Source organism: Palaemon carinicauda, chromosome 2 (assembly GCF_036898095.1).
Source record: "Palaemon carinicauda isolate YSFRI2023 chromosome 2, ASM3689809v2, whole genome shotgun sequence".
NCBI lineage: Eukaryota > Metazoa > Arthropoda > Malacostraca > Decapoda > Palaemonidae > Palaemon > Palaemon carinicauda.
Genome location: NC_090726.1, coordinates 201,120,050 through 201,146,203, shown reverse-complemented (window position 1 = coordinate 201,146,203; position 26,154 = coordinate 201,120,050). Strand labels below are relative to the sequence as shown.

The window sequence follows — 26,154 nt, the reverse complement described above, 5'->3', positions numbered from 1 at the left end:
TTATATTATTTCTATGCAGTATTATTTCTTAAGGCAACGGTAATTCGTGTAATAATATATAAATGTGGCAAAAAATCACAAAATCGCAAGTTGATCTAGAAGCTGGCAACAATCAGACCACACCTCTAAAAGTTACCAGAGGTTTCATTTGTTGTTAATAGAGTCGTTTATTTTATAATCAACATCAAAGAGTAATGGAAACATCAGAGGTTTAAAGAGACTAGAAATATGTATGACATTTATCCATATATCTTTTATGATGTTTGGTGACATTCCATGGTCAGATGATAGCCGTCAGTTGTTGGGCCAAATTTTGCGATTGTTATCAGCTAGGAATTTAGACTTCGCCCTTATTCAGAGATTAAATGCAAACATTAAATTGCTCGGTCTATTCATATATTATTTTAATTGATAATTACTCGTTATCATATCATCTTCGTGAGTTTAACACGCAGAGTGACTCAAATCAATGCCATTTAAAGTCATGAGAGTACGCTCGAATGATGTTTTGTGACGTCATCGTACAACTATCCAATCAAATAAAACCTCGACTTGATTTTCTGTTTTTATTCATGGATGGGGTATAGAAACCAAACACCTTATATTTTCGTTGCATATATTAATTATAGATTGCAATAACGAAGTATATAATCCTCTATAGCTTTAATGAAAAAAAATAATTTAGAAATGTAATTGAAAATCGGGAAAATTAACTTTCCATTTTAAACGGAATTTATTTTTTCATAGATAGGATATGTAGTGAAATAAGAAATCAACTATTATAACCTAAGAATTTATGAGATTATTTTTATATATTTCATTAAGATTCTATGAAACGAAATATCTTAAATTGCAACAGAAGCGTAGCACTCCCATCAATTTTATCTCGGGATTAATTACGTAATTTCAAGATTCTCGAAATTTAAGTGTACGTATTAATATTTAAATAGATATGGCATATACACACCATTCTATAATACGTTGTTATGACTCATAAACCTCATTACCCTTTAGCCAGAAGAAACAAGTTGAGATAACTTTCCTGAAAATCGTAAGGGAGGCTTCCACCGAGAGTCCTGGTTAGTGTGAGGAAGTCGACGTTTCATAGCTCCTAAGTGTTATTGTGGAAAATGGCTAAGAAGACTTATGACTTGTTATTTAAACTCCTTTTAATAGGTGATTCAGGTGTTGGAAAGACATGTATTCTCTTCAGATTTTCAGATGACGCTTTCAATACCACCTTTATATCCACAATAGGTAAGAATGAGCGATTTTTGCAGGGTTCCCACGGACGATTTCAAGTCCTCTTAGGTATTTCAAGGTACCATAGAATTGCACAAACAAAAACAAACTGGTTATTGCTTTATATTCCTCACTTTGATATAGATAATCGTAATTATATCTATATACTTCAATTCTAATTATTAGTAGTGGCTATTTTGTACCGTGTACCGTAGGCTAAGCCATATTTGCCTATCCCCACCTATGGAATCTGGCCCTACCGTAGTTGTTACGGTGCAGATTACCTTTCGTAATTATATTTTAAATTTCGTGGCTGAATATTAAAATAATTTGGTTTTCTCTTTCAATTCTAACTTTAATTTGGGTAAAAGTCCAAATATTTGCTCGTGCACCATCCGAAAGTGTTGAAGGTCATTGAGTGGTAAGTTGTGATAAATCAAATCTTGAAATATGAAAAGGGGTTTAAGGATTTATCATAGAATACTACAATATTAGGACAATTAAACTCCCCCAATTGAATAGATCTTTAAGAATACGTTACTTTGATGTTAATGTTTTACCTTTGGAAAGTACTGTTAATGAAGTTCAGATTTTGATAAAAAAAAAAAAAAATTCCTTTTTTGCTCGTTTTTGCTCGTGTCATGCTTTACAACCGCCTCCCTCCAAACTGTTCAAAAAAAAAAAAAAAAAATGGAGCCTTTGTATATCAGCGGCCAGTTCCTCCAGCGACCATATAATATGGACACCAACTAGACAAAACTTACCTCCTTAACCTAACCTACAGGCCGTGCCCTTACCTACTTAACTAACGGGGGCCTAACGTCCTCAGTGACCCCCATTTCACTGCCGTATTCTTAGCCGTCATCATACATAGACCCCAATAAACTAATAGGGTGTGCTTTGTTTGCAAGTTACTTGTTCGAACAGAATGATGGATACAACGTGGGAGCCTTTGTAGTTTGTTGGGATAGACTGTTACGAGCGAAACACCACCCTACAAAGGTCCCCCCGGTAAAATTATAGCTACAAACGAAATTGTTTTTAACAGAAAAAATGGAGCCTTTGTTTATCAGAGGCCAGTTACTCACTCATTGATTAAAAATGGATATCAACTAACCTAAACTTCCCCCCCCCCTAATCTAACCTTCAAGCTGTGTCCTTACTTACTTACTTAACGTTGGGGCTAACACCCCCTTGCGACTCCCCTTACACTGCCGTATTCTAAGTTAGACATAATAATACATACAGGTGGCCGCTATCGTACATACACCCCGAAAAAATATTTTTTCCTGTATTAAATAATGTGCTTTCACTGAATTTAACCTTCAAGAGCAAATAAACTGAAAACCAGTTAGACCATAAGAACACGGATTTTTTTTTTTTTTTTTTAAATAGAGAGATCTAATGGGTTTTGCTCTGCCGAACGCTCGCGGTGAAAAGGAAAAACATCATGCTCCTATGTACTGGCCAGCGGTACATGCTGAGCTGCACGCGCTAACCCCATTGATTATTTCATCTTCGATTATTAAGTTTTTATTTACAGTAATTTTTTAAGAAAATACATTTTTCTCTAGGAAATGCCTATTTTTAAGTAGATAAGCTTTTTCCGTCCGTAACTATGATAAAACCGGTTTCCCACCTAACCTAACATGGGAACCATATCCTTACCTACTACCTTACGGGGGGTTCCACGGCCCACTGTGACTCCCCCTCCTTAGATTACTTTATTCTTAGCTTACTCTGTCCCAACGGACTATATTCATCCCAATTTGTTTATAATGTTATCAATGATAGGTTATGGTAGAAACGGGTTTCATATAAAGATAAGAGTGGTAAAAAGATAAGAGTGGTAAAAAGGTTCAAGATCTATTTCATTATTATTTATTGCTGATAAAGAATGACTGAAAAGAAGGAAAATTAGTATTGTCTGATAATGGGAAAATGGAAGCCGAGTGTAATGTTCAAGCAGATGCGGGAACACACTGCCACAACCCACCTCCTTCAAGGTTGAATATCAGAGGTTTCATTCAGGCAATTATACAATATTTTCGAGTATTATGGTTGAAATGTGAATTATTATGTTTGTGTTTTATCCACTTGCGCATAGCAAGATTGAATTTGGAACATACTGTATGTATTTAAAGAGAGTTTGTTGAAATGTTATAAACTATTATATAGACTAGCCCACGTGGCTAACGATTGCAACGAAACGTATTCTGCTTGCCAGAACATGGGAGCAGTGACATAACATTAAATTGTGAGTGCAGTGAGCGATGTTGGAGCAAAAACCAAAGGAACTGGATGATAAATTAGGTAATTTAAATAACTCCAGAATACTAGCCCATGGTGCTAATGCGCATAGCGAAACGTGTTCTGCTGGCCAGAACATAAGAACAACGATAATGTTAAATCACTAGCTAAGTGACCTAAGGTGGCGCAATCACCAATAAAGAATTAAATAGTGTTAATTTGACATACCAACATTCTGGTAAATACACTCATTTATGTAAGGTGTTTGTTTTAGTACTATGAACACAGCTATGAATGACTCCATAGAAAATATGGAAAAAATGTTTTTTGTATGCTTGGCAAAGAAGAGCTCAAGTGATTTGATTGCGTTTCATTTATATTACTGGGTTTTAATTATGGTAACTTCTTTGGGTTATTACAAGAAATGTACGAGTGCTGGCTAGTTTGGTATTTTTCTCTTTATGGTCAATAGGGACTGCGGCATAATAACTTGCTTATCGGTCGATTAAATAGGTAGTAAGTTGGCCAGGGCACCAGCCTCCCTTTGAGATACTACCGCTAGAGAGTTATGGGGTCTTTTGACTGGCCAGACAGTACTACATTGGATCCTTCTCTCTAGTTACGGTTCATTTTCCCTTTTGCCTACACCCACACACACCGAATAGTCTGGCATATTCTTTACATATTCTCTTCTGTACTCATACACCTGGCAACACTAAGATTACCAAACAATTCTTCTTTACCGGTTAACTACTGTACTGTAATTGTTCAGTGGCTACTTTCCTCTTGGTAAGGGTAGAAGGGACTCTTTAGCTATGGTAAGCAGCTCTTCTAGGAGAAGGACACTCCAAAATCAAACCATTGTTCTATCGTCTTTGTTAGTGCCATAGCCTCTGCACCATGGTCTTCCACTGCCTTGGGTTAGAGTTCTTTTGCTTGAGGGTACACTCAGGAACACTATTCTATCTTATTTCTCTTCCTCTTGTTTTTTTAAAGTGTTTATAGTTTATGAAGGAGATGTTTATTTTAATGTTGTTACTCCTTAAAAATTTAATTTTTTCCCCGTTTCCTTTCCTCACTGGGCTATTTTCCCTGTTGGAGCCCTTGGGCTTATAGCATCTTGCTTTTCAAACTAGGGTTGTAGCTTAGCAATTAATAATAATAAAACATGTGAAGTTTATCTCTCATTCTAAGTCCATTGTTTACATTTGTAAGACTAATGAGGAGTTATTGTGCATGAATTGTTTGCACTCACTTTTGCGAGCTATTCTGTTTATTTAGATGACAATCATTACCCGACTTCTTTTTAACCAATTCATCATCATCATCATCATTATTTCAGCCTTCAAAAGTCCTTTGTTGGATGTAGGCCTTCCCCAGGTTCCTCCACAGATTTCTATCGCAAGCTATTCTGTGCCACTGTTGCTTATGTTGGTCTAAGTCATCTCGCCAGCGGGTTTTTTGTCTTCCTCGGTTTCTTGTGTATCCTCGGGGTGTCCAATTACGAGTTTCCAAATATTTATGCGCAAGTTCCTGGATGATGTTCTACAATAACCATTTCCCCACCCACCCCTTTAGTTTGAGTTTCACCACCATCACATAAAGACATCTCCGAGAGGGAAGTACAATCTATTTCGAAATTGTGTAATGTCATCAATGACAGCAATTGATTATGATGAAAACCCTCTCCGTTCAGTGTGTGTGGCTATTGTTGCTCATATGAAAATAAATATTCCCGAAATAGTGACCCACGTGAATGGTGTGCACAGCAAATCCATATACCACTGACCATTTTTATTGCTAAAAATCACTGGTTTTTGGCATAATTGTCCATATAACGGGGTTCAAAAACTCATGAACGGGTGGTTTGCCCCAATAATCATGGTCAGAAATGCATTAAATACAAGATAACGCGTAGGAAAAATGTATGGTTCATTTATTTGGCTAGAAATTAAAGTATCAAAGATTTACCTTTTTTTGGTACGATGACTGGCGGAAGCCACAAAGTTTAAATAAGTTGATTATAAATTACATAAAATGAGATGGGTACACTATGTATTTCAAGGTGTTCCAAAAGTTATTGATATCGATACATAGCGCAACCCATAACTAAAAAACTGCAGATTTCCATCAGGAAAATTGTTAAAAACATTTAGAACACCATAAAATACACTGAATAACAGTGTTATTCCCTCCAAACAGTTTGTTGTACTGTTCTATATTTTCACTCTCAACCATCTTGCTATCATTAATGAATGGATTAATGAACTTTTTATTGTTATGATAATTTGGGATAAAAGATTCTGCAAATGAATACCCTATGCGGACAAATGGAACGTTCTATTTAACACGTGAACATAACACATTACAGTAAAGATAAGTCTTACAGCATTTTCCAAGTGCCGCGTCTAGGCAGCCTACTCCTTTTGAAAATGCGCCACTGTACTTCCATTGCACCTTTGGGTTTTTTGGGCTCACAAAATGTAGTCTGTGGTTAATGGTATAAGATTGATGTAATAAACATTCATGATTGTATCTCTTCCAGTAGTCAGATATGAACGTTGTATCTGGAAACACTTTCCAATATGGTGATCTAAGGTTTAGCTTTATGGTTCCGTTAATTTTGAAAGACTAATTGTGGTTCCTGATCAATGTCTCTGAACACCTAGCAACCTTTGACTTTTATGTCCTTGATGATACGTATGTTAGACAAATTCACTCGCGTTCATTTCAACGTTATAGGTCTTCCTATTTTTCCTTTTGTCCTGTAATAAGATATCCATCCACACATCATGGCAGAAGTTAATCAATAGTAATGTGAGAGGATAAAGTTTCAAAAATTGTACATGCAAATGAGCTTTTCAGGAATTTTATAAGTAAAGCTCCAGGTCACGTAGAGGATAACCCTTTCGGGCATTTGTTCCCATACTAACAAACCTTGCGTTATTTATGTGGATATACTTTCGGCAGAGCTGGAAGGTAGCCTTTAGACTAAGTGCGAGGTGGTAACCGTACCTAACCACTGTATAGGTAGGTAGAGGGTGGCTTGGGGTTACCCAGCCACCTATATCTATTCGCACATCAGTGAACAAAGTCTCTTTTCTTTTGGCTTGTAAAGAGTGGACATCTCTCGCTCCTTCTTAATGCTTAACCATTGACTGCATATGCTTATTGCTTTTTCTCTTTCAGGTGTGACTGCGCTTCTTTTCTGACGCTCCCATGCAAACCTGTCCTGGTTGTGAGGGTGTCCATTGTGGTACCTTCTCGTCGGTTGAGACCATCCCTCTCTCCTTTTGTCCAACCTGTCTGGGGCATCGTTGTGAGCAGGGCTCACCCTGTGACAAATGTAGGGAGTGGCCTGCCTCCCAGTGGGAGAAATTTTAGCATCGCAGGAAGAAGGCTAAGCATGATATTTCTCCCCCAGGAGCAAAGAAACCACGAGCCTCTTCTTCACGTACCCCTAAATCTCTTTCCAAAGCTCCTACTTGCTTGCCTTCCTCCAGGGGATGATCGAGTAGGAACGCAGACCGTATAACTCCATGGTAACTTTGGGGTAGGGGGGAGTTGTTGCTTTCTTTAGTGGAGCACCTTCTCCTCCATCAGCCAGGAAACCATTTTCCCTTGCAGATGTGTTACAGGCGTGGCTGTCTCTGGGTGTTTCTGCTCCCCCTTAGAAGGAAGTGTTGCCTTCAACATCCTTTGCCCTAGACGTGTGCGAGGTCCATCTTTCACCCTCTCCTGTCCCTTCCACGCTTTGATGAGGTGATCACTTATGTTCGTCCTTCCAACGTACTACAGTCGACAACGAACCCGCTTGCCATCCAGGGTCTTCGCCGTTCAATAACCTGCAGCCCTTTGTTTCTCCCGACAGAAATGGTTTCATGCTTACGAGACTACAGGTTATCACAGTTTCGGCGCTTTTCTTCTAGAAGGCGTTCTGTCTCCCGAGCTAGCTCGCATTACAATCACGAGCTAGACGCTCTAGTTCTAGATCTGAACCCTCACATTCTCGATCTTGATAATCTTGGTCACGAGAGCGACGCTCACGTTCACGAGGGCGACGTTCTCAATCATGAGTCCGACGATCACGAGCAAGGCATTCAAAATGTTCCCACCGTTCACGATCACGAGCTAGGTTTGCGATCACTAACAGAGCGTTCACGATTGCAAACCGTGAATTTTCAATCAAGACCTAAGCGTTCCTCTCCACGGGGAAAAGGCAGGTGCTTGCATCTCGAACCTCTCCCCAACAACCTTCGTCTGGGCATTGACTTTCTGATGAACAATTTGCAGAAAGGCTACCCTCAGCACCCCTCGCTGCCTGGGGTGCTTTAGATAAACACTCGCATCTGTGATGCTCCCCGTGTTCCACCACGGTGAGACGCTTCCAACGCTTTGGGTTGCCCTGGTACCGAGGCCCTCATTTTCGCCGCTAGCTAGCACGAGTGGTTTTCCAGCACCACAGGAGTCCTTAGAGCCTCCCCCCTTCTCAGTTGGCACCAGTCATTAATGAACTGAGTACAGTACTTGTGAAGAAGGCTTCTGGAGGCTGGAGACCAGTCATAGATCTCTTGTCCTTTAACAAGTTTTTCGTCCAATAAACTTTCAGGATGGAGACGCATACATCTAGATCCCATTCCCTACGCCTTCAAAGAAGTATCTTGTATTCATACACGAGAACAAGCGATACCAGTCGCTGCACGCTGGCTGAGAAACGCTGTGCACTATCGATGTCGTCACCCTTCAGCGCTCTGGACTCTTACGACCAACTCTGTTTCTGACCTGGGATCTCAAAGTGAGTTCTCAGGTTATACACCCCTGGGTTCACCTTTGAGGGTTATTGAGCATTCTCCAGAGCGTTATACTGAGTGTTTATTTGAATGTATGCAAGAGCACGGCCACAGAGTGCCAGCTTACGCCTGATCGCGCTCCATCACTAAGCTCACCTGACACTGTTTCATCTCCTTTATTGACATCCTATTCTTCTCCCATTCATGCTACGAAGTCTGGCCTTCAGCTTACGCGTCGTGGGTCACGACTTTGGGATGATCATATCAGGTCAGCAAAATCTTCTCTTTCAGTGCCTTTTCGTTTAATGCGTCAGGTTAGGGATAGTCATCACGTTCATTCACTTTACTTCATCCCGAGACATGCCAGTATGATAGTGTGGCGAGCTTCATCAACAAAGAGCGCAAGTTAGCGTGGTGTGTCTGCCTAAATCCTACCCAGCGGGGCACGAGACGTGTCAACCTTACCCCAAATCAGTGGTGCATCTGCCATCCTGCATCCCAGTGGCGTGTCCGTCATACCACAATTCGGCGGTCCGTTCGCCAAGAAAGTTACCAGATTGGCCAATGCCTCTCTGTCAGTCACACATCAAGAGGTTCCACATAGAAATGTCTTGCTTGTCTCTTCATGGTTGGAGGTAATCCAGCATCTCCTCCGAGAGAAAACATTTCCGAGACCGAATGCAAAGCAGGTTTCAAGGTACTTCCCTAAATTCTCCACAGCATTCGACCAGGCAAAGTAGTCCCCCTTCTGTGATTGTTGTTGTGGAAGGGCCATTGCTCCGCTAGAGGTCACTATTTCCTTGATTGCGGACTTTTCTGAGATGCGGCATTGAAAGGATGTTGTTTAGCCTTGAGCCATGTGTTTCGACAGAAGAGAAATTGATCTCTCCTCATCATAGGAACTGTAGGTTTTGACGAAGAGTTTCAAACATGCATGACCACCTTAGGAAGTCAAACCCCCAACTTGTAGTGTGGTTAAGGTTCCTCAGTCCCTTAAAATGAAACCATATGAACCCTCAAGTAAATCTTTAGATGAGGATCTTACTCTTGAGATGGATTAATTATAAGCCTTGACATCTTCTAAGTGAATTCCACAGACTCTCGGGCTTGATTTCACACTCCAGGAGGTGGAGGCAACTATCGTTCGCCTATGTAGTGGTCTGTACATTACCTGATTTTCTCACAAAAACACAAGTCCATCCATTTTTGACAATCAATTAGATCCTATCATCTCTCAGGGAGGTAACTGGTGATATGAATGATTTGTTACTCTGTCCTGTATGGACAGTGCATCTTTCCTTAAAGCATACTCATCATTGTCGTCAGAAAATACAGAATCTTTTCGTCGGTACTGGAAGGACGATAAGCGAAGTAACCCCCCCCAAAAAAAAAACATATCTTTTTTGTTTCTGTACAAATCTCTGGAAGATCCATCTATGCCTACTTCTCCCAAAGCCTATCATGTCAGAGGAATTGGTACCAGTATGGCTTGACATAAAAAGTCCTCAAAACGGGTGTCTGGAAGAAACAAACCAAATTACTGCTCAATATTTAAAGGACTGCACCCATAGGTATCAGGATGCTTTTTCCATTGAAACTCTAGTAGTTGCCCTGCAATTGGTATAGTGAACCCGCTCCGTACAAGACAGATAGCATAGTGTTCAAGTTAACGGTTGCTCTCATAAATTGTGTTTGTGTGAGAGTAGAATTTCTGGCCGCCTTTTCCTCTCATTTTGTCATCACCTTGGGATCATTGTTTGCGACGTTAAAGCTGGATGGACTCTTCTGTAGGTAAGCTTGCTTGTGATGGGTAGTTTTTTTTTTTTTTTTTTATTACAAGTAGAAGTTATGCTCATGTTCCTTTCGAGGGGGATGTGATTAATATTTAAATCATATAGCTTTTGCAGTCTTTGACATTCACAGATGAGAGCATAGCTTCTAACACAGTGGACTGAGACCCATCATAACATATTCATGAGCCACAAGATGCAAGGCTGACATGCACTTTTTTAACCTTACTAGACTGTGCATGTCTACTGCAAGTTGTTTGCCAACTGAACTTCTTTTCACCTAAGGAAGACCCATATTGAATGACAAATGTTTGTCATTGCATGGGAAAAAAATCAGATTTTGAAATTATTTTTCATTTTTCCAAGCTATACAAACCCGAGTCATTTAAGTTTTCTTCTTCCTGCATCCAGCCCCGCAAGTCTAGCTTGAGTTAAGCCACGGTCTGTTGACCTGACACACAGTTGCCAGATCCTCAATGGTATTTCCTCGGACATATCAACTTACTTGCTAGAGTGTGCCCATGTTAAATGACTCTGGTTTGTATAGCTAAGAAAAATACAAATTATTTTGAAATTTGTGATTTCTAACCTATCCTTTCCTTATAAAGTTGATTACTATGTTCCAACAATATACAGCACATTCCTGTAGGTAAAGTAGAGTGTACTATAATGTTTGGACCTGAATTCTGTTTGAGTATATAACTTGCTTTTAATTTTTATTCTGAGACCTACCATAATACGGTTGAAGCTTCACTTGTTAGAATTTTTATAAACTATGCGAAATAGCTTCCCAAGGGAAGGGAGCCAGATTGGAATGGAAGTTGTTAAAATTTGTTAATGTAATGCAAGAAAATAAAAACATGTGGTGCTGTACTGTATATCATAAAATCATTTGAAATTTTCAAAGATTTAGATCATATTGAACATGTTTTATTCTGGTAAAAGCTTATTAGATGAGATAAAGAAATTCCATGAATTATTGTTAGTCACACTACCCACAATGCTGTTTTTGTTTTCCCTTATACATAGTCCCTTGTCAATTACGTGGAAGCCAATGTATTAAAGTAGTCATTTAGAAGATATCCATTGTTCGATTATTTGCTTAATTGTGGTTGGGTAATGTTAATTTCTTATAAAATTAATAGAAATAACAGATTGTTTGTAGATCAGGGGAATTTGGTATTTTGGAAGTGGCAAGTTAAATACCAATGCGTTATTGTACTAAGCTAGGTTAGGTGAAATTAGGATACTGTATGTTGCTTTTGATTATTATTTTGATACCCGTTCCCAATCTGATGGTGTTCCAGAATTGTTTCTAGTCTAGACTACAGTGCATCTTTCATCAGAATAGAGATGTTCACAGACACAATTCTGTGGTATGGTAATGAATTTTAGTATAAACACCAAAGTTGTGTTGTTGTTACCATTTGTATATCACAGCGACTATTTTGTCGTGAAGTGGGGCTCATTCGTCCAACCAGTTTTTGACAATTTATGTTGTTGGCTGGCAGTGCTGTGGGGGTCACAGCAACTGGTTTGGGAGCCGTTATACCGGTGATGCATTAATTGCAATGCACACAGTTGACGTGTTCTTGGGAACCATCACAGGACTGATAAATGCTGGATCAGAAGGTTGGCTGACTTCCCAAACGTCTGCCGTTTGGGAAATTAAAGATTTCGGACACTGCTTCCATGGTGTGAGGGTATGTTGCATGGAAGGAAGCTTCTCTCTGCTACTCTAGTAAGTCCCAGGTTTCTGCTTTCATTGGCAATTAACTAACAAGGTTTTGCGCCTCAAGGTATTTGCCCATTCCCAGTGGGATCTTACTTTGATTCAATTAAAGAGCCAAAGAGAAGAGAAAAGCACAAAGGGCTAAAGACCAGGATTATCAGTTAAATTTGTTGAGTATTAACCCTTTTACCCCAAAGGACATACTGGTACGTTTCACAAAACTCATCTCTTTACCTCCATGGACGTACCGGTATGTCCTTGCAAACAAACTGCTATTTACATTTTTACATATTTTTGATAATTTTTTGAGAAACTTCAGGCATTTTCCAAGAGAATGGGACCAACCTGACCTCTCTATGATGAAAATTAAGGCTGTTAGAGCAATTTAAAACAATATACTATAAAATGTGCTTGAAAAAAAAATAACCCCTGGGGGTTAAGGGTTAGAAAGTTCCAAATAGCCTGGGGGTAAAAGGGTTAAACTACTGTACGATACAGGGAGTGTAAATATAAAAGGCCTTGATAAATAAAGGAGAAATGGGGAGTGGATAGAGAAAAATACTGAAATGTGAGGAAAGAAAAACAGTGAGTGATACATGTTCATTGCAGATGGTGTATATACATATCTAGATACAAAACTCTTAAAATTGCAGTGTAATAGGTACATTGTTTGTACATTAAGACCTTTGTACCCAAGGATTTGTTCTTACAATAATTCAGAATGACATTGGGATTCCTTTATGACCTAGTACTTACTCAGAACAGCATAGTATATTCAAATGATCTAACATGAATACTTTAGATTTAATTAAGCTTTGGGAAAGAAAAACTTATAAAAATCTTTTCTTTATAAAAAAATGTTATATGCTTCAGTTATTCTAATTTTTTTTATTTGTTTCAGGTATTGACTTCAAAATCAAAACCATTGAATTGAGAGGGAAGAAAATAAAATTACAAATATGGTAAGTTTTTATTTTTCTTGTTTTGCTTGTACTTAAAGTTTTTCAATATTAAACTTACCCGATAATCATGTAGCTGTCAACTCCGTTGCCCGACAGAATTCTACGGAAGGGATACGCCAGCGATCGCTATACAAGAGGGGGGTGTACTCACAAGCGCCACCTGTGGCCAGGTACTGCAGTACTTCTTGTTGACACCACTTCAATTTTTCCTCTGTCGTGCTTCCGGCGAGACGTTCGTGGATGCGCTTATAGTTTTGGAGTCTTGTTCACGGTTTTTGGTGAAGTGTTGCTCTGGGATTTCAGCTTTCGCTGTTCGGGAAGTTTTATTATCAGCTTAGCTGGCTTTTGGAATTAATTTGATTGTTTGTGGTGACGAAGAGAGTGTGAACTCTCTTTCACCTTTAAGTGGCCGACCCTTCCCTTAGACGGAAGTGTTGGTGTCTAAGAGAGTATAGACTCTCTTTCTTAATTTTGCTTAACAAAAGTTATAGATTTATTTTATATCTCTCCGCCTTTTATAGGCCTCTTCGATTAACTTCCTTTTTTATAAATTTATTAAAATTAATTTTTATATTTGTTTATATTCGACCTTTCCTAATAGTAGGCGGTCTTTTCTTGTACCGAAGTTAATTAACATTGAGCCCGTCATTTCGGTTTTACCTGTTAACATATTATGCTATTTTAATGTTTTTGAAAGATTTTCTTTGATAGTCTCGTACTGTTTCAAAGTTGAACTAACGTTTTGTTTTGTCTCTGCAGTTGTTGACGTTCAGAACGTTCAACTTGCGCTCTATCGTTACGATAGAGAGAGAATTTTCACGGTGTCACGTTGCAGTAAGAGTAAACCGTTTATAGCGTTTTGTTCATTCTTTCTTAGCTTAATGGTTTTAATTCTAATAAAGGAACTTTTTATTTGGGAAATCTTTCAGTTTTTTTCCTTTAACAATAATATGTTTTAACGAGTATATTTGATTGGGCTCTTCTCTCAGGTTCTAAGTCGAGAGAGAGAGAGAGAGAGATAGAGACGGAGGGAGAGAGAGCTGGATAAACGTTTCGTTCAAGCGAGTAACGTTGTTATCGTTTTTGCTCTTCTCCCTAGTCTCTTTAGGGGAAGAAGGTAAACGTTTCTAGAGTTTATTCTTGTTCTCAAGCTTTATGCGGTGAGAGATTTTAAACGTAGTTTATTTGATCTAGTGTTTAGTCTCTTTCCAGCCACTGAATTATTTATCCTTCATTAGATTTTTCTGTTATATTGTAATTCTGTTTTCGCAATTACTAACTTTTAAGGAAGGATAGAATTGCGTGTTTCAGGAACAAACCACTTAAAGTTTCGAGTTCAGTGAAATAAGTGCAAACAGAAATTCAAAAGTGATAAGTGATTAGCGCAAAGTGTGTCAGTGTTGTGCGTGAGGGTACTTCTGTGCGTGCCAGTCGTCCTCCCAGTCCGGGACCTCTTGTAAGCTCCCAAGCCCAGGGGAGAAGCAATGTCGAAGGGCAAAAGGGTTCGGCAGGCCTTGATCGGCGCACAGAAGTATCCTCGGTGGTTGCGGGCGTGTCTTACAGAGACCGTCACTCCCACCCGCAGACGATTGAGCCCTTATTCTCTCGTCTGCAGAAGAAATTTCGGGGAGAAAACGCTGGACTCAGGTCTCAAGACCTCTTAAACGTAAAGTCCAGACCTCTAGAGTTCAACAACCCGGATGCAGTCATTGGGTTAGCTCTGACTCTCCGCAGTCATCAGGTGACTGCACACCTCCTAAGAGAGGTAAGGTGATGCCGCAACAGACCTCATCTTCTGTTAAGGCTTTGCCTCAGCAGACCTTAGCGTCTGCCGACCCCAAGATGACTTTGCTGCAGTCCATGCAGTCACAGCTTGCGGTCTTAATGCGTGAGTGTCAGGCTGAGAAGGTTACACCTCCTCCTGCGATCGCTCCGCCTCACCGCGGTCCAGTCTGCCAGGCGTACGATGTTGAGGTTCCTCAGGATACCTTACCGCGTACTGAGTTGCCAGTTACCAGCGGTGTGCAGCAACCTCCGCCTTCCTTAAGGCAACCTCAGCAATGGGAGCAGGAATCTTATGCCTTACTTCGCTTCCGCTTGCGGTTCCACCAGCGAGGCAACAATCTCTTGAGGTACGACAACCTCTTCCATCAATGAGGCAGCCACCTCAGCACTTGCTGCAGCGACCTCAACCCTCCTCAAAGCGAGACAAGAACTGCGTTCTGCGCAGCCGCTACCTCAACTCTCGCAGCTCACACCTCAGGAACCTGCTACTGCGCATCCGCAACCCTTACAGCAAGCGCAACTCTTGAGGCAGCAACCTCATGCTATGAGTCAGCCACCTCAACGCATGCATCTGCCACTTTCTCCTCAACTTGAGCCTCTTCCCATTCAACTTGGAAATAACAAATGACAATAATAACACCTCATTACTTTCATAACTTGCATTTGTTATCATATACATGTATGCCTACACAAACATTATGATAATGGAGGTTATTTGTATTACTTAATATAAAAATATATATGTATTCCTTGCAATATATTTTTAACAAAATCGCAAAATATGGCAAAAATATCTTCAAAACAAAATGAATCATGAGTTATGAATGTAAGGTAAATATTATGTTGATATTAAAACCCCATGCAAGCATGCATGAAGTAATGCAGTGTTGCCAACAGGGCGAGTTTCCCTTTCCTGAGGTGAAGTAGATTATAGTACATTTAGTGCAGCTTAATTCTACGATTATCATGCCGGCTATCAAATTCATCAACAAAACAGTCTAAATCAATTCCCTCGGCACGTGCACTTTCTATGGACAGTAATGCGATATTACTCACTCTAGCACTGGTCATGGAATTTCTGAGAAATGTTACACGCCATGCAACACGCTCTGCTTACCTTACAGCATGCTCTACATACAGCATGCTCTGCATACAGCATGCTCTGCATACAGCATGCTCTGCATACAGCATGCTCTGCATACAGCATGCTCTACATACAGCATGCTCTGCATACAGCATGCTCTGCATACAGCATGCTCTGCATACAGCATGCTCTGCATACAGCATGCTCTACATACAGCATGCTCTGTATACAACATGCTCTGCATACCTTACCGCATGCTTCTCAGTCATACATCTTTGGTTGTTGCCAACTCACTAGACTGTCAAGCAGTTTCATAACGTTGCCTTCTAGTCTGCTGCTTTTGCACCAGTGAAACCCTCACTGAGAGAACTTAGCTTTTCTCGGATATGGTCCCTGTAGATGAGAAAGTGCTTTTCTCCCTCCTTCTGATATTCCCTTGAGGACTCTGTCATTTGGAGAGGAGCCTTTAGCTGCGTAGCCCCCTATGGTCTTTTATTTAAGCATAACATGCTTCCAGGGAAGGTAATGGTTCCACTTCAGTCGCTAACCCCGTCTGTTACCACACCTGCTCCCATAGACCTTGAGCTGTGTTGCAAGACATGCAGTCCAAGCTTAGTCCTTGTTAGAGGATTTTTTGTTTACGGAGTCAGTGTGTCACTGGGAAGACGTTCAACAACCAGCAGAAGTGACTTGTTGTGACGCAGTGCGGCAACCTCAGCAACCCGATAAGGAGTTGTCTGTACGACCCAGACAGTCTAGACAGCTTCGGGTTGTCACTGTACTTCCTCGCTTCCCCATGGTTGACAGTTCACAGACTGTTCAGCAGTACCATGATCTTGTGTCCGGCTCCGTCAGACGACTGGCTTTTAAGAGCTCCCACAAGTCGTCGCTGTCTGGAGATTCTCAGATGGACTATGGATCTGACCAAGGAACTGGGCCTCCTGGTCAATTTTGAGGAGTCTCAGCTCGTCCCATCCCAGACCATTGTCTCCCTGGGTATGGATCTTCAGAGTCGAGCTTTTCGGGCTTTTCCGTCGGCCCCAAGGATCTTCCAAGCCCTAGAATGCATCCAGAGCATGCTGAGAAGGAACCGATGCTCAGTCAGGTAGTGGATGAGTCTAACAGGGACACTTTCATCGCTGGCCCTGTTCATCGTGTTAGGGAGACTCCACCTCCCCCCCTTCAGTATCATCTAGCTGCTCACTGGATAAAGGACATGACGCTAGAGACGGTCTCAGTTCCTGTTTCCGAAGAGAGGAGGTCTTCTCTCGCGTGGTGTAAGAACAGCTTTCTTCTCAAGGAAGTCTACCTTTGGCTGTTCAGAAACCCGACCGCCGTCTCCTCTCGGACGCATCAGACACGGGCTGGGGTGCGACTTTGGACGGACAGGAATGCTTGGGAACATGGAATCAGGAGCAAAGGACACTTCACATCAATTGCAAGGAGTTGTTGGCGGTTCTTCTGGCCTTGATAAACTTCAAGTCCCTCCAGCTTAACAAAGGGGTGGAGGTGGACTCTGACAACACCACAGCCCTGGCTTACATCTTCAAGCAGGGAGGGACTCTTTCGTGAAGTTGTTCTAGATCGCAAGGGACCTCCTCATCTGGTCTAAAGATCGAAAGCTCACGCTGGTAACGAGGTTCATTCAGGGCGGTATGAATGTCATGGCAGATCACCTCAGCCGGAAGGGTCAGGTCATCCCCACAGAGTGGACCCTTCACAAGAATGTTTGCAGCAGACTTTGGGCCCTGTGGGGTCAGCCAACCATAGATCTGTTCGCTACCTCGATAACCTAGAGACTCCTGTTGTATTGTTCTCCGATTCCAGACCCAGCAGCAGTTCACGTGGATGCTTTTCTGCTGGATTGGTTCCATCTCGACCTGTATGCATTCCCGCCGTTCAAGATTGTCAACAGGGTACTTCAGAAGTTCTCCTCTCGCAAAGGGACACGGCTGACGTTGGTTGGCTCCGCTCTGGCCCGCGAGAGAATGGTTCTTAGAGGTACTGCAATGGCTGGTCGACATTCCCAGGACTCTTCCTCTAGGAGTGAACCTTCTACGTCTACCTCACGTAAAGAAGGTACACCCAAACCTCCACGCTCTTCGTCTGACTGCCTTCAGACTTTCGAAAGACTCTCAAGAGCTAGGGGCTTTTCTAAGGAGGCAGCCAGAGCGATTGCCAAAGCAAGGAGAACATCCACTCTCAGAATCTATCAGTCTCAAGGGGAAGTCTTCCGTAGCTGGTACAAGACCAATGCAGTTTCCTCAACCAGTACCACTGTAACCCAGATTGCTGACTTCCTGTTATATCTAAGGAAAGTAAGATCCCTTTCAGCTCCTACGATCAAGGGTTACAGAAGTATGTTGGCAGCGGTTTTCCGCCACAGAGGCTTGGATCTTTCCACCAACAAAGATCTACAGGACCTCCCTAGGTCTTTTGAGACCTCAAAGGAACGTCGGTTGTCCACTCCAGGCTGGAATCTAGACGTGGTCCTAAGGTTCCTTATGTCATCAAGATTTGAACCTCTCCAATCAGCCTCTTTTTAGGACCTCACATTAAAAACTCTTTTCCTCGTGTGCTTGACAACAGCTAAAAGAGTAAGTGAGATCCACGCCTTCAGCAGGATCATTGTTTTCACATCTGAAACGGCTACATGTTCCTTGCAGCTCGGTTTTTGCTAAACGAGCTTCCTTCACGTCCTTGGCCTAAGTCGTTCGAGATCCCAAGCCTGTCCAACTTGGTGGGGAATGAACTGGAGAGAGTACTTTGCCCAGTTAGAGCTCTTAGGTACTATCTAAAAAGGTCTTAACCTTTACGAGGACAATCAGAAGCCTTATGGTGTGCTATCAAGAAACCTTCTTTTCCAAGTTCTAAGAACTCAGTTTCTTACTATTCAGGCTTCTGATTAGGGAAGCACATTCTCATCTGAAGGAAGAAGACCTTGCTTTGCTGAAGGTAAGGACACATGAAGTGGGAGCTGTGGCTACTTCAGTGGCCTTCAAACAGAGCCATTCTCTGCAGAGTGTTATGGATGCAACCTATTGGAGAAGCAAGTCAGTGTTCGCATCATTCTATCTCAAAGATGTCCAGTCTCTTTACGAGTACTGCTACACCCTGGGACCATTCGTAGCAACGAATGCAGTAGTAGGCGAGGGCTCAGCCACTACATTCCCATAATCCCATAACCTTTTAACCTTTCTCTTGAATACTTTTTATGGGTTGTACGGTCGGCTAAGAAGCCTTCCACATCCTTGTTGATTTGGCGGGTGGTCAATTCTTTCTTGAGAAGCGCCGAGGTTAAAGGTTGTGATGAGGTCCTTTAGTATGGGTTGCAGCCCTTGATACTTCAGCACCTTAGAGTTGTTCAGCCTCCTAAGAGGAACGCTGCGCTCAGTAAGGAAGACGAACTTATTTAAGGCAGAGTAATGGCTCAAGTCGACTTCCTTACCAGGTACTTGTAATTTCATTGTTATTTTGAATAACTGATAATATGAAATACGGGATACTTAGCTTCTTGATATACATGTACACTGGTTTTCACCCACCTCCCTGGGTGTGAATCAGCTACATGATTATCGGGTAAGTTTAATATTGAAAAATGTTATTTTCATTAGTAAAATAAATTTTTGAATATACTTACCCGATAATCATGATTTAATTGACCCACCCTTCCTCCCCATAGAACCAGTGGACCGAGGAAAAATTGAAGTGGTGTCAACAAGAAGTACTGCAGTACCTGGCCACAGGTGGCGCTTGTGAGTACACCCCCCTCCTGTATAGCGATCGCTGGCGTATCCCTTCCGTAGAATTCTGTCGGGCAACGGAGTTGACAGCTACATGATTATCGGGTAAGTATATTCAAAAATTTATTTTACTAATGAAAATAACATATTTAGTGCAATAAAGTGAAATTATTGTTCTCACGAATGGTGATCCAAACCTTAGTTATTAAAACTCTGTTGGTTGTTATCTAAAGGTAAACCATTGTCTTTTATTCTCATTATATTCATCCCTTGTCACTTTTCTTCAAATGCCATTGATACTACTATACAGTCTTATGTCAAAAAGTGTTTATATATATCTGCAATTCTGTCATTTTTCTGTTACCTTCTTTAATTTTTTTATGTGCCTGCCAAGCTGGGAACATTTACTGAAGTGGCAATGCTCTTGTAACCTAATTATTAGTAAAGAAAACTTTACAACTGGTAGTTGGTGACTTAGGATTCAATTTTTTTTTATTTAGCTTATTGCACATTTGTTTGTGTGCATGTTCAGCATTTAATTTTGGCTTTTAGTGCCATAGCACACATTGCTTCCCATTAATAACTTGTCATGGTTCATTTTATTTCTACTGAAGTTTTTGGCCAACCTTATCTTGAGCTTCTTACATAGGTTGTGTGATAAGCTTTTGTTTAAATTGAATTATACTGTATGTTATTTCATTATAGATACCTCTTATCTGATTATTTTATATATTATTATTATTACTAGCCAAGCTACAACCCTAGTTGGAAAAGCAAGATGCTATAAGCCCAAGGGCTCCAACTCTGTTTACTGTCAAAAACATCAGCCAAAAGGGTTGCCTTTTCCTTTGGACAGTGGGTGACTGAGCCATCTGGTTTAAGTAAAGGAGGAACTGTTGCATCTACACCAAAGAGTGCAGATATAAGGGTAGACCACCATTATGTTCCTGAGTTGTACCAGAAAGGGTTTCTTTTATGGTTAAATTGTACTCCTTTTCAGTTGAGGCATGAACTCTCTGAGCAAAAGCTTGAAGCTGAGTATAGTTGTTCCAGGTCAAATCTGATCTGTTACCCTTCCAAAGGTGATAGGCCTCCTGCATCTCCAAATAAGCACGTCTACAATCATCAGTGAATCACGGTTTGTCCTTCACTTGGTACCTTAGCACACAAGAAGGGATACGCCTATCAATTATGTTGACTAGATTCTCATTCAAAGGGACAACAGGATCTACACTACTATATAATTGTGACTAATTCAAGCACAAAAGATCATGCAAAATCCCATTCCAGTCTGCTTGGGATTTCATATAAATTTTACAAGAGTATGATATATCAGGGACAGGCTGGTCAGTCTTTACTAATGAAATCAAGGCATGATCAGGTGTTCCGACTGGAGAACCAACCTTACTACAATAGTTATAACGCCAGGGGAGTCAGTGTATACGAGGTGAGTAGCTTAATTTATGATTTGCTTACAGCCTGATTCAGAGGTAAATTCTAAAGCTCTTAAGTCATGGCAATCAGTAGGAGAGATAGACCTTACCCACTCCCTATGGTGAGCATTAAAATCACCAACAAAGACAAAAGAAGCCTTTCTATCATCATCTTGTATCTTACCATAATGGTAAGAAGACAATCGAAGATAGAATCATCCATGTCTGGATTCCGGTAGATCAAACACAAATAAAAGTTGTCATGCCTGCCACAAACTTTTGTTACCTGAATCTCATGACATCCACATTGATAGCAGGACTTAAGAGAAGGAGGGTACTCGGTCCTAATATACACCGCCTCTTTTGCGCTGTTCATGATTTCAACGCTCGCCCCAGGGAGTGGTTAAATTCTATTTCTTCTACTCGCAGGTCTGGTGATTTCCTTGACATGGCATACACTGACTGCTTTGATGTTATAATAGAGTAACTACATTCAGATGGGAGCTGTTGCTCCAAGATTGTATGCCTCAACTGAAAAGGAATACAATTTAACCATAAAAGAAACCTTTTCTGGTACAACCCAGGGATTTAAGTGGTGGACTGCACTTGAATTTGTGCTCTTTGGGGTAGACTTAACAGTTCCTCCTTTACTTGAACCAGACAGTTCTGTCATTCACTGTCCAAAGAAAAGAACCCTTTTGGCTGATGTGTTCACAGTAAGGAGAGTAATGAGAAGCTCGAACTTCGTCAAACCCGATTGCCTGAGGCAAAGCTAACTGGTTTAGCTTGTGACCCTTGAAATTTAAATGCTCATACTGGACCTTGATGCTTATGGAGATGTAGATCTAAATGATATTTTTCCTTTGTTTTTTTTCATAAAGACAACTGATTTTTTAGTTCCTAAGTTGTCTATCGTTTTTTGCAAGCTAGTAAGAAGAGGTTGCTTTTACACTTGGAGAATTGGTAAATAGTCCATTGGGTAAATTTGTTTATGGTAGTTCTAGCCCATCTGATTACTGTCCAATTTTTATATTTCTCGTATTGTAGAAATTTGCTGAATGCCTTTTGGTAAAACATCTAAATAGGTTTTCTGAAGGAAATCCTCTGTTCCCTAGTTTGCAATTTGGCTTTTGTAAACCATTTGTAAAGTCTCCAATGCTCTACAGAAATCCCTTGGATGTGGTCAGGAAATTTATGATTGGCCTTGATTTTAGTGCTGCCTTTGACCGGGTTAAGCATGAGGGAGGCCCTTGTTTTAAAACATAAACAAATCAGAATATGTGGGTTTTTTTTTTTGCCATCATTAATATATTTTTAAGTACAGTAATAAAAGGTAAAGAGTTGTTGTTGACCATAGATAAGTATTATTTGGTGTTCTTCAGTTCTTTCCATACTGCAGATACCTATGTGGTTTGACCTAGAAAACAAGCTCTTTGTATATGCAGATATTCTGAATTAATTATCGTGAATAATACACCAAGAAAAAAAAACAAGAAATTTAATGATAAATTCTACAGTTTAAGTTATCAATCTGTTGGGAATATCCTTGCTAACTGGTTTGCAACAGGTAATCCCAAACCATACGCGGTAGAGGGATGGTGCTGGCCCTGCTGCCAACTCACAGTTTCAGAATAAATCAAGAGAATCTGAAATGAGGGAAATCCTAATGTAAGAAGGGACTCCTAATCAAAATAACTTCATAAAAATTAATGTAAAACTATTAAGAAAAATGACAAGTAAAATATGCAATGCAAATAAATGGTCATGTCTATTCAAACATACGTAAAAACAATGAGACAACGAAGCACGAGATTGAGAGGCTAAGCAAAACTATCTGGGATGAACAAGTAGTTAGTTACTGGGTTAACCCGGCAGACCATAAGTATGATACTGTATTATGGTTTAAAAAATATAATTTACTACTTGGTAAATATAAGTAAAAGTAATAAGCTAGCTCCAGAAATATTAATGTTGCCTTTAAGTGAAGGCCCAAAAGACTGTTATATAATAGGCTTACTTGGTAAATATAATTACATACATGGGTACCAATCGAATATGATTCTCTGTTAAATTTCGTGGGGAAATTCTGGTAGGACATTATTGTTCAACAATAATTACTGAAATTGAAATCGCAAATGACAAGCACCAAACGAAATTTGCAACAAACCTTCAAATTTTCAGCTATCCTTTCCAGGTCCAAATTAAGCCGAATAGTCGTATTAGCAACTAGATGGTATCGGTCGGCAAGTTGTTCTTCGTGGAAATGGTGGCGGCCTAAGGCGGATAATAGGCAGCATTATCCACCACCCCACCCTCGGTACATGGGCCAGGTCACAGATACATTTTAGCTCTTCATAGTTCCTTTATAATGCACTGCACGAAAGATTAGTATGATCGTAGTAACGATCTCAAAGTCGCGCTGTGCTAGGTAGTGTTCACGTCTTCACTGTCCCTCTCCTTCCAAGCTACTACTGCTCCAAAGTACTTTGGGAACGGGGTTGACGCTGGAAGATAACCAAACTAGGCAGTAACTAGTTACAGGGTTAACGTAATTAACTACCTTCGTTGCTGTTTGCTTGGTGCTTGGTATAGTTAAGTTAAAAGAAAATCAATTTACCAAACATTTATTTAAATGATGAAGGAAATGCATATATTTACCAAGCAATTACAACAGAAGAACAAAGGCACCCAAACAGCAGGATATAACTTTAATAATTAATGTTTATTGTAGAGCATAAGGAAGCTATAAAAGCAAACTACATGAGAATACGAGACTAACTAATAATATTATGCAAAATAATGAAAATCTCTTATATTAATAAGAAGGAAAAACTAAGGATAAACATAACTTTCCAAACAGCAGATGATGCTGCTCTCTTTGTATCGGTTCCATTTCCAGAATGTAGACATATGGTTTCAAAATCCCTTAATAGAGGTCTAGCTAAATTGTGCAAATTATGGGGCTTGAAGTTGAACCCAAACAAAACTTTTAACCCTTTTACCCCCACCATAAGGTTAAATTTCTAGCACATTTTTTTTTAAATTGCTCTAACAGACTTAATTTTTGTCCTAGAGAGGTCAGGTTGGTCTCATTTTTTTGGAAAATGCCGGAAGTTTCTCATAAAATTATCAAAAATACCTGTATATAAAAACATGTAATTAACAGTGTTTTGCAAGAATGTACCGGTACGTCCTTTTGGGGTGAAAGGGTTAAGTACTGTGTAAGTAGGTCGAGGCCAGTGGCTCCTCAACATCCAGATTTTTACATGGATAATGTCTCTCTAACAATAAACAACCTTTAAATTTTAGGTGTGATTCTTGATTGCAAATTTACTTTTGACAAACTTTGTTTCTTTAATTGCACAAAAAATTGGCTTATTGAGAAAATCCATGAAGAGTTTTGGTGATCAATCTATTCTGAAGAAATTTTAATTCTTTCATTCTGTCTTTTTTCAAGTACAGCATTGTTCTCCTGTTTGATCTTCGGGTGCGGATTCTCCTCTTAATATTTTGGACCAAAAACTTGCAGTCCATTAAATTTCTTATTCCTGGTCTAGATATTAATCTCTGGCACCATCATTCGGTTAGTTCTTTATGCATGTTGCATAAAATATAGTGATGTTTTCTTTTTAAAGAGTACAGGAGAAGTCCTTCATCTATTACGGGTAATACTGAGGCTCCAGTAATCCCAGACGGAAAAGAAAGTGTTGTTGGAAAACTCAAAATATATGTTCAAGACAGAACTCCATTTTCACAGGTTTCCAATTAGGTCTCATTAGTTCTATTTTACTTATAAAAGTGAGAGATCAGAAATAAATTCATTAAAGGAACTGCACATGTTAATCAATTTGGAAAGAAAGCAAGGGAAGCAAGACTAAATTGGTTCCGGCACGTGAAGAGAGTGGAGGAAAAGTATGTCGAGAGGAGGATGCTAATGCTAATGATCAAGCCAGCAACTTTTAAACCTTTAAATAAATCCTAGTATAATTTCTTTGGTAATTAGTACAGTAGTTTTATATTAAACATTCTCTATTTAGGCTCTAGTTGGTTTCACTAATCCTCTTTCCTTTATAATCCCCAAATTATCTTATGTTTTCATATGTATGCACCCAAGAGATTGCAAAAGAAGCAGGGGAAGGGAGAGAAGACAATGGATTGATGAGCTAAAATGAGTTTGCTTGTGCAGACTGTCATATAAAGACCATAAACATATGCAAGTTGAAGGACATGTCCGAGGCCTTTGTTTTGCAGCGGACTAGTAATGGCTAATGGCGATGATGATTATTCACCTTATCTCTTGAATTTTATTTAGCCTTGTGTTAATGATTTGCTAATTTGTAATTTTTTTTTCTAGGGATACAGCAGGACAGGAAAGATTTCACACAATCACCACATCCTACTACAGAGGGGCTATGGGAATCATGTTGGTTTATGACATTACGAATTCCAAATCATTCGACAATATAGCCAAATGGTTAAGAAATATAGATGAGGTGAGTTAAACCTTACATTTTATTCATGTCAAATAATTTAGTGTACTAAGAAGAAATTTATTTCAGGATGGTAGAGCTTTGTTAGTGAATTGTTGATTAATTTGATATAATTTATTTCTCTCTCTCTCTCTCTCTCTCTCTCTCTCTCTCTCTCTCTCTCTCTCTCTCTCTCTCTCTCTCTCTCTCTCTCTCTCTCATAATTATAATTTATTTTCTTGGTTTAATTTTCTTATGTTTTAAATTAGGTACTTTACTTTTACTGTATAATTGTAGATGCATTGGTGTTGATAGAAGCCTCAGTAGTTATGAAATACTTTTTTTTAGTTTTTATATATATGTCCTTTAACCCTTTTACCCCCAGGCTATTTGGAACTTTCCAACCCTTAACCCCCAGGGGTTATTTTTTTCCAAGCACATTTTGCAGTATAATTTTTGTCATTGAGTGGTCAGGTTGGTCTCATTCTCTTGGAAAATGCCTGAAGTTTCTCAAAAAATTATAAAAAATATGCAAAAAAAAATGTAAATAACAGTTTTTTGCAAGGACGTACCGGTACGTCCATGGGGGTAAAGGGATTTGTTTTGTGAAACGTAGCAGTACGTCCTTTTGGGGTAAAAGGGTTAAGTTAGCATTATGAAGGCAAGGAGGGACAACCGGACTAATCAAATTAGGGCTATTACTCTATTATAACACTATGATATATCTAAAATGGTATGGAGATAATTAGCTATGTATATATAACTGCCAGGTAAGTATTCACAAAACTTTGTTTTATCATAAAAACTCCATTTTGAAGTAAATGTTGGTATCCATCAAGGATCAATGCTGATGTTTGATTTTTATCATAACCAT

The 26,154-nt window shown here is 39.8% G+C and overlaps 1 protein-coding gene across 1 annotated transcript in view; it reads left to right on the top strand.

Moving 5' to 3' along the window:
* The first annotated feature begins 1,057 nt into the window (after positions 1-1,057).
* Positions 1,058-26,154, top strand: part of Rab10 (RAS oncogene family member Rab10) — a 37,649-nt gene continuing 12,552 nt past the window's right edge. Inside the window, exons 1-3 of the mRNA XM_068361091.1 lie at positions 1,058-1,257; positions 12,706-12,766; positions 25,166-25,304. Of these exons, the coding sequence (XP_068217192.1) occupies positions 1,131-1,257; positions 12,706-12,766; positions 25,166-25,304 (327 nt within the window). The 5' untranslated portion in view covers positions 1,058-1,130. The remainder of the gene's footprint in view (positions 1,258-12,705; positions 12,767-25,165; positions 25,305-26,154) is intronic.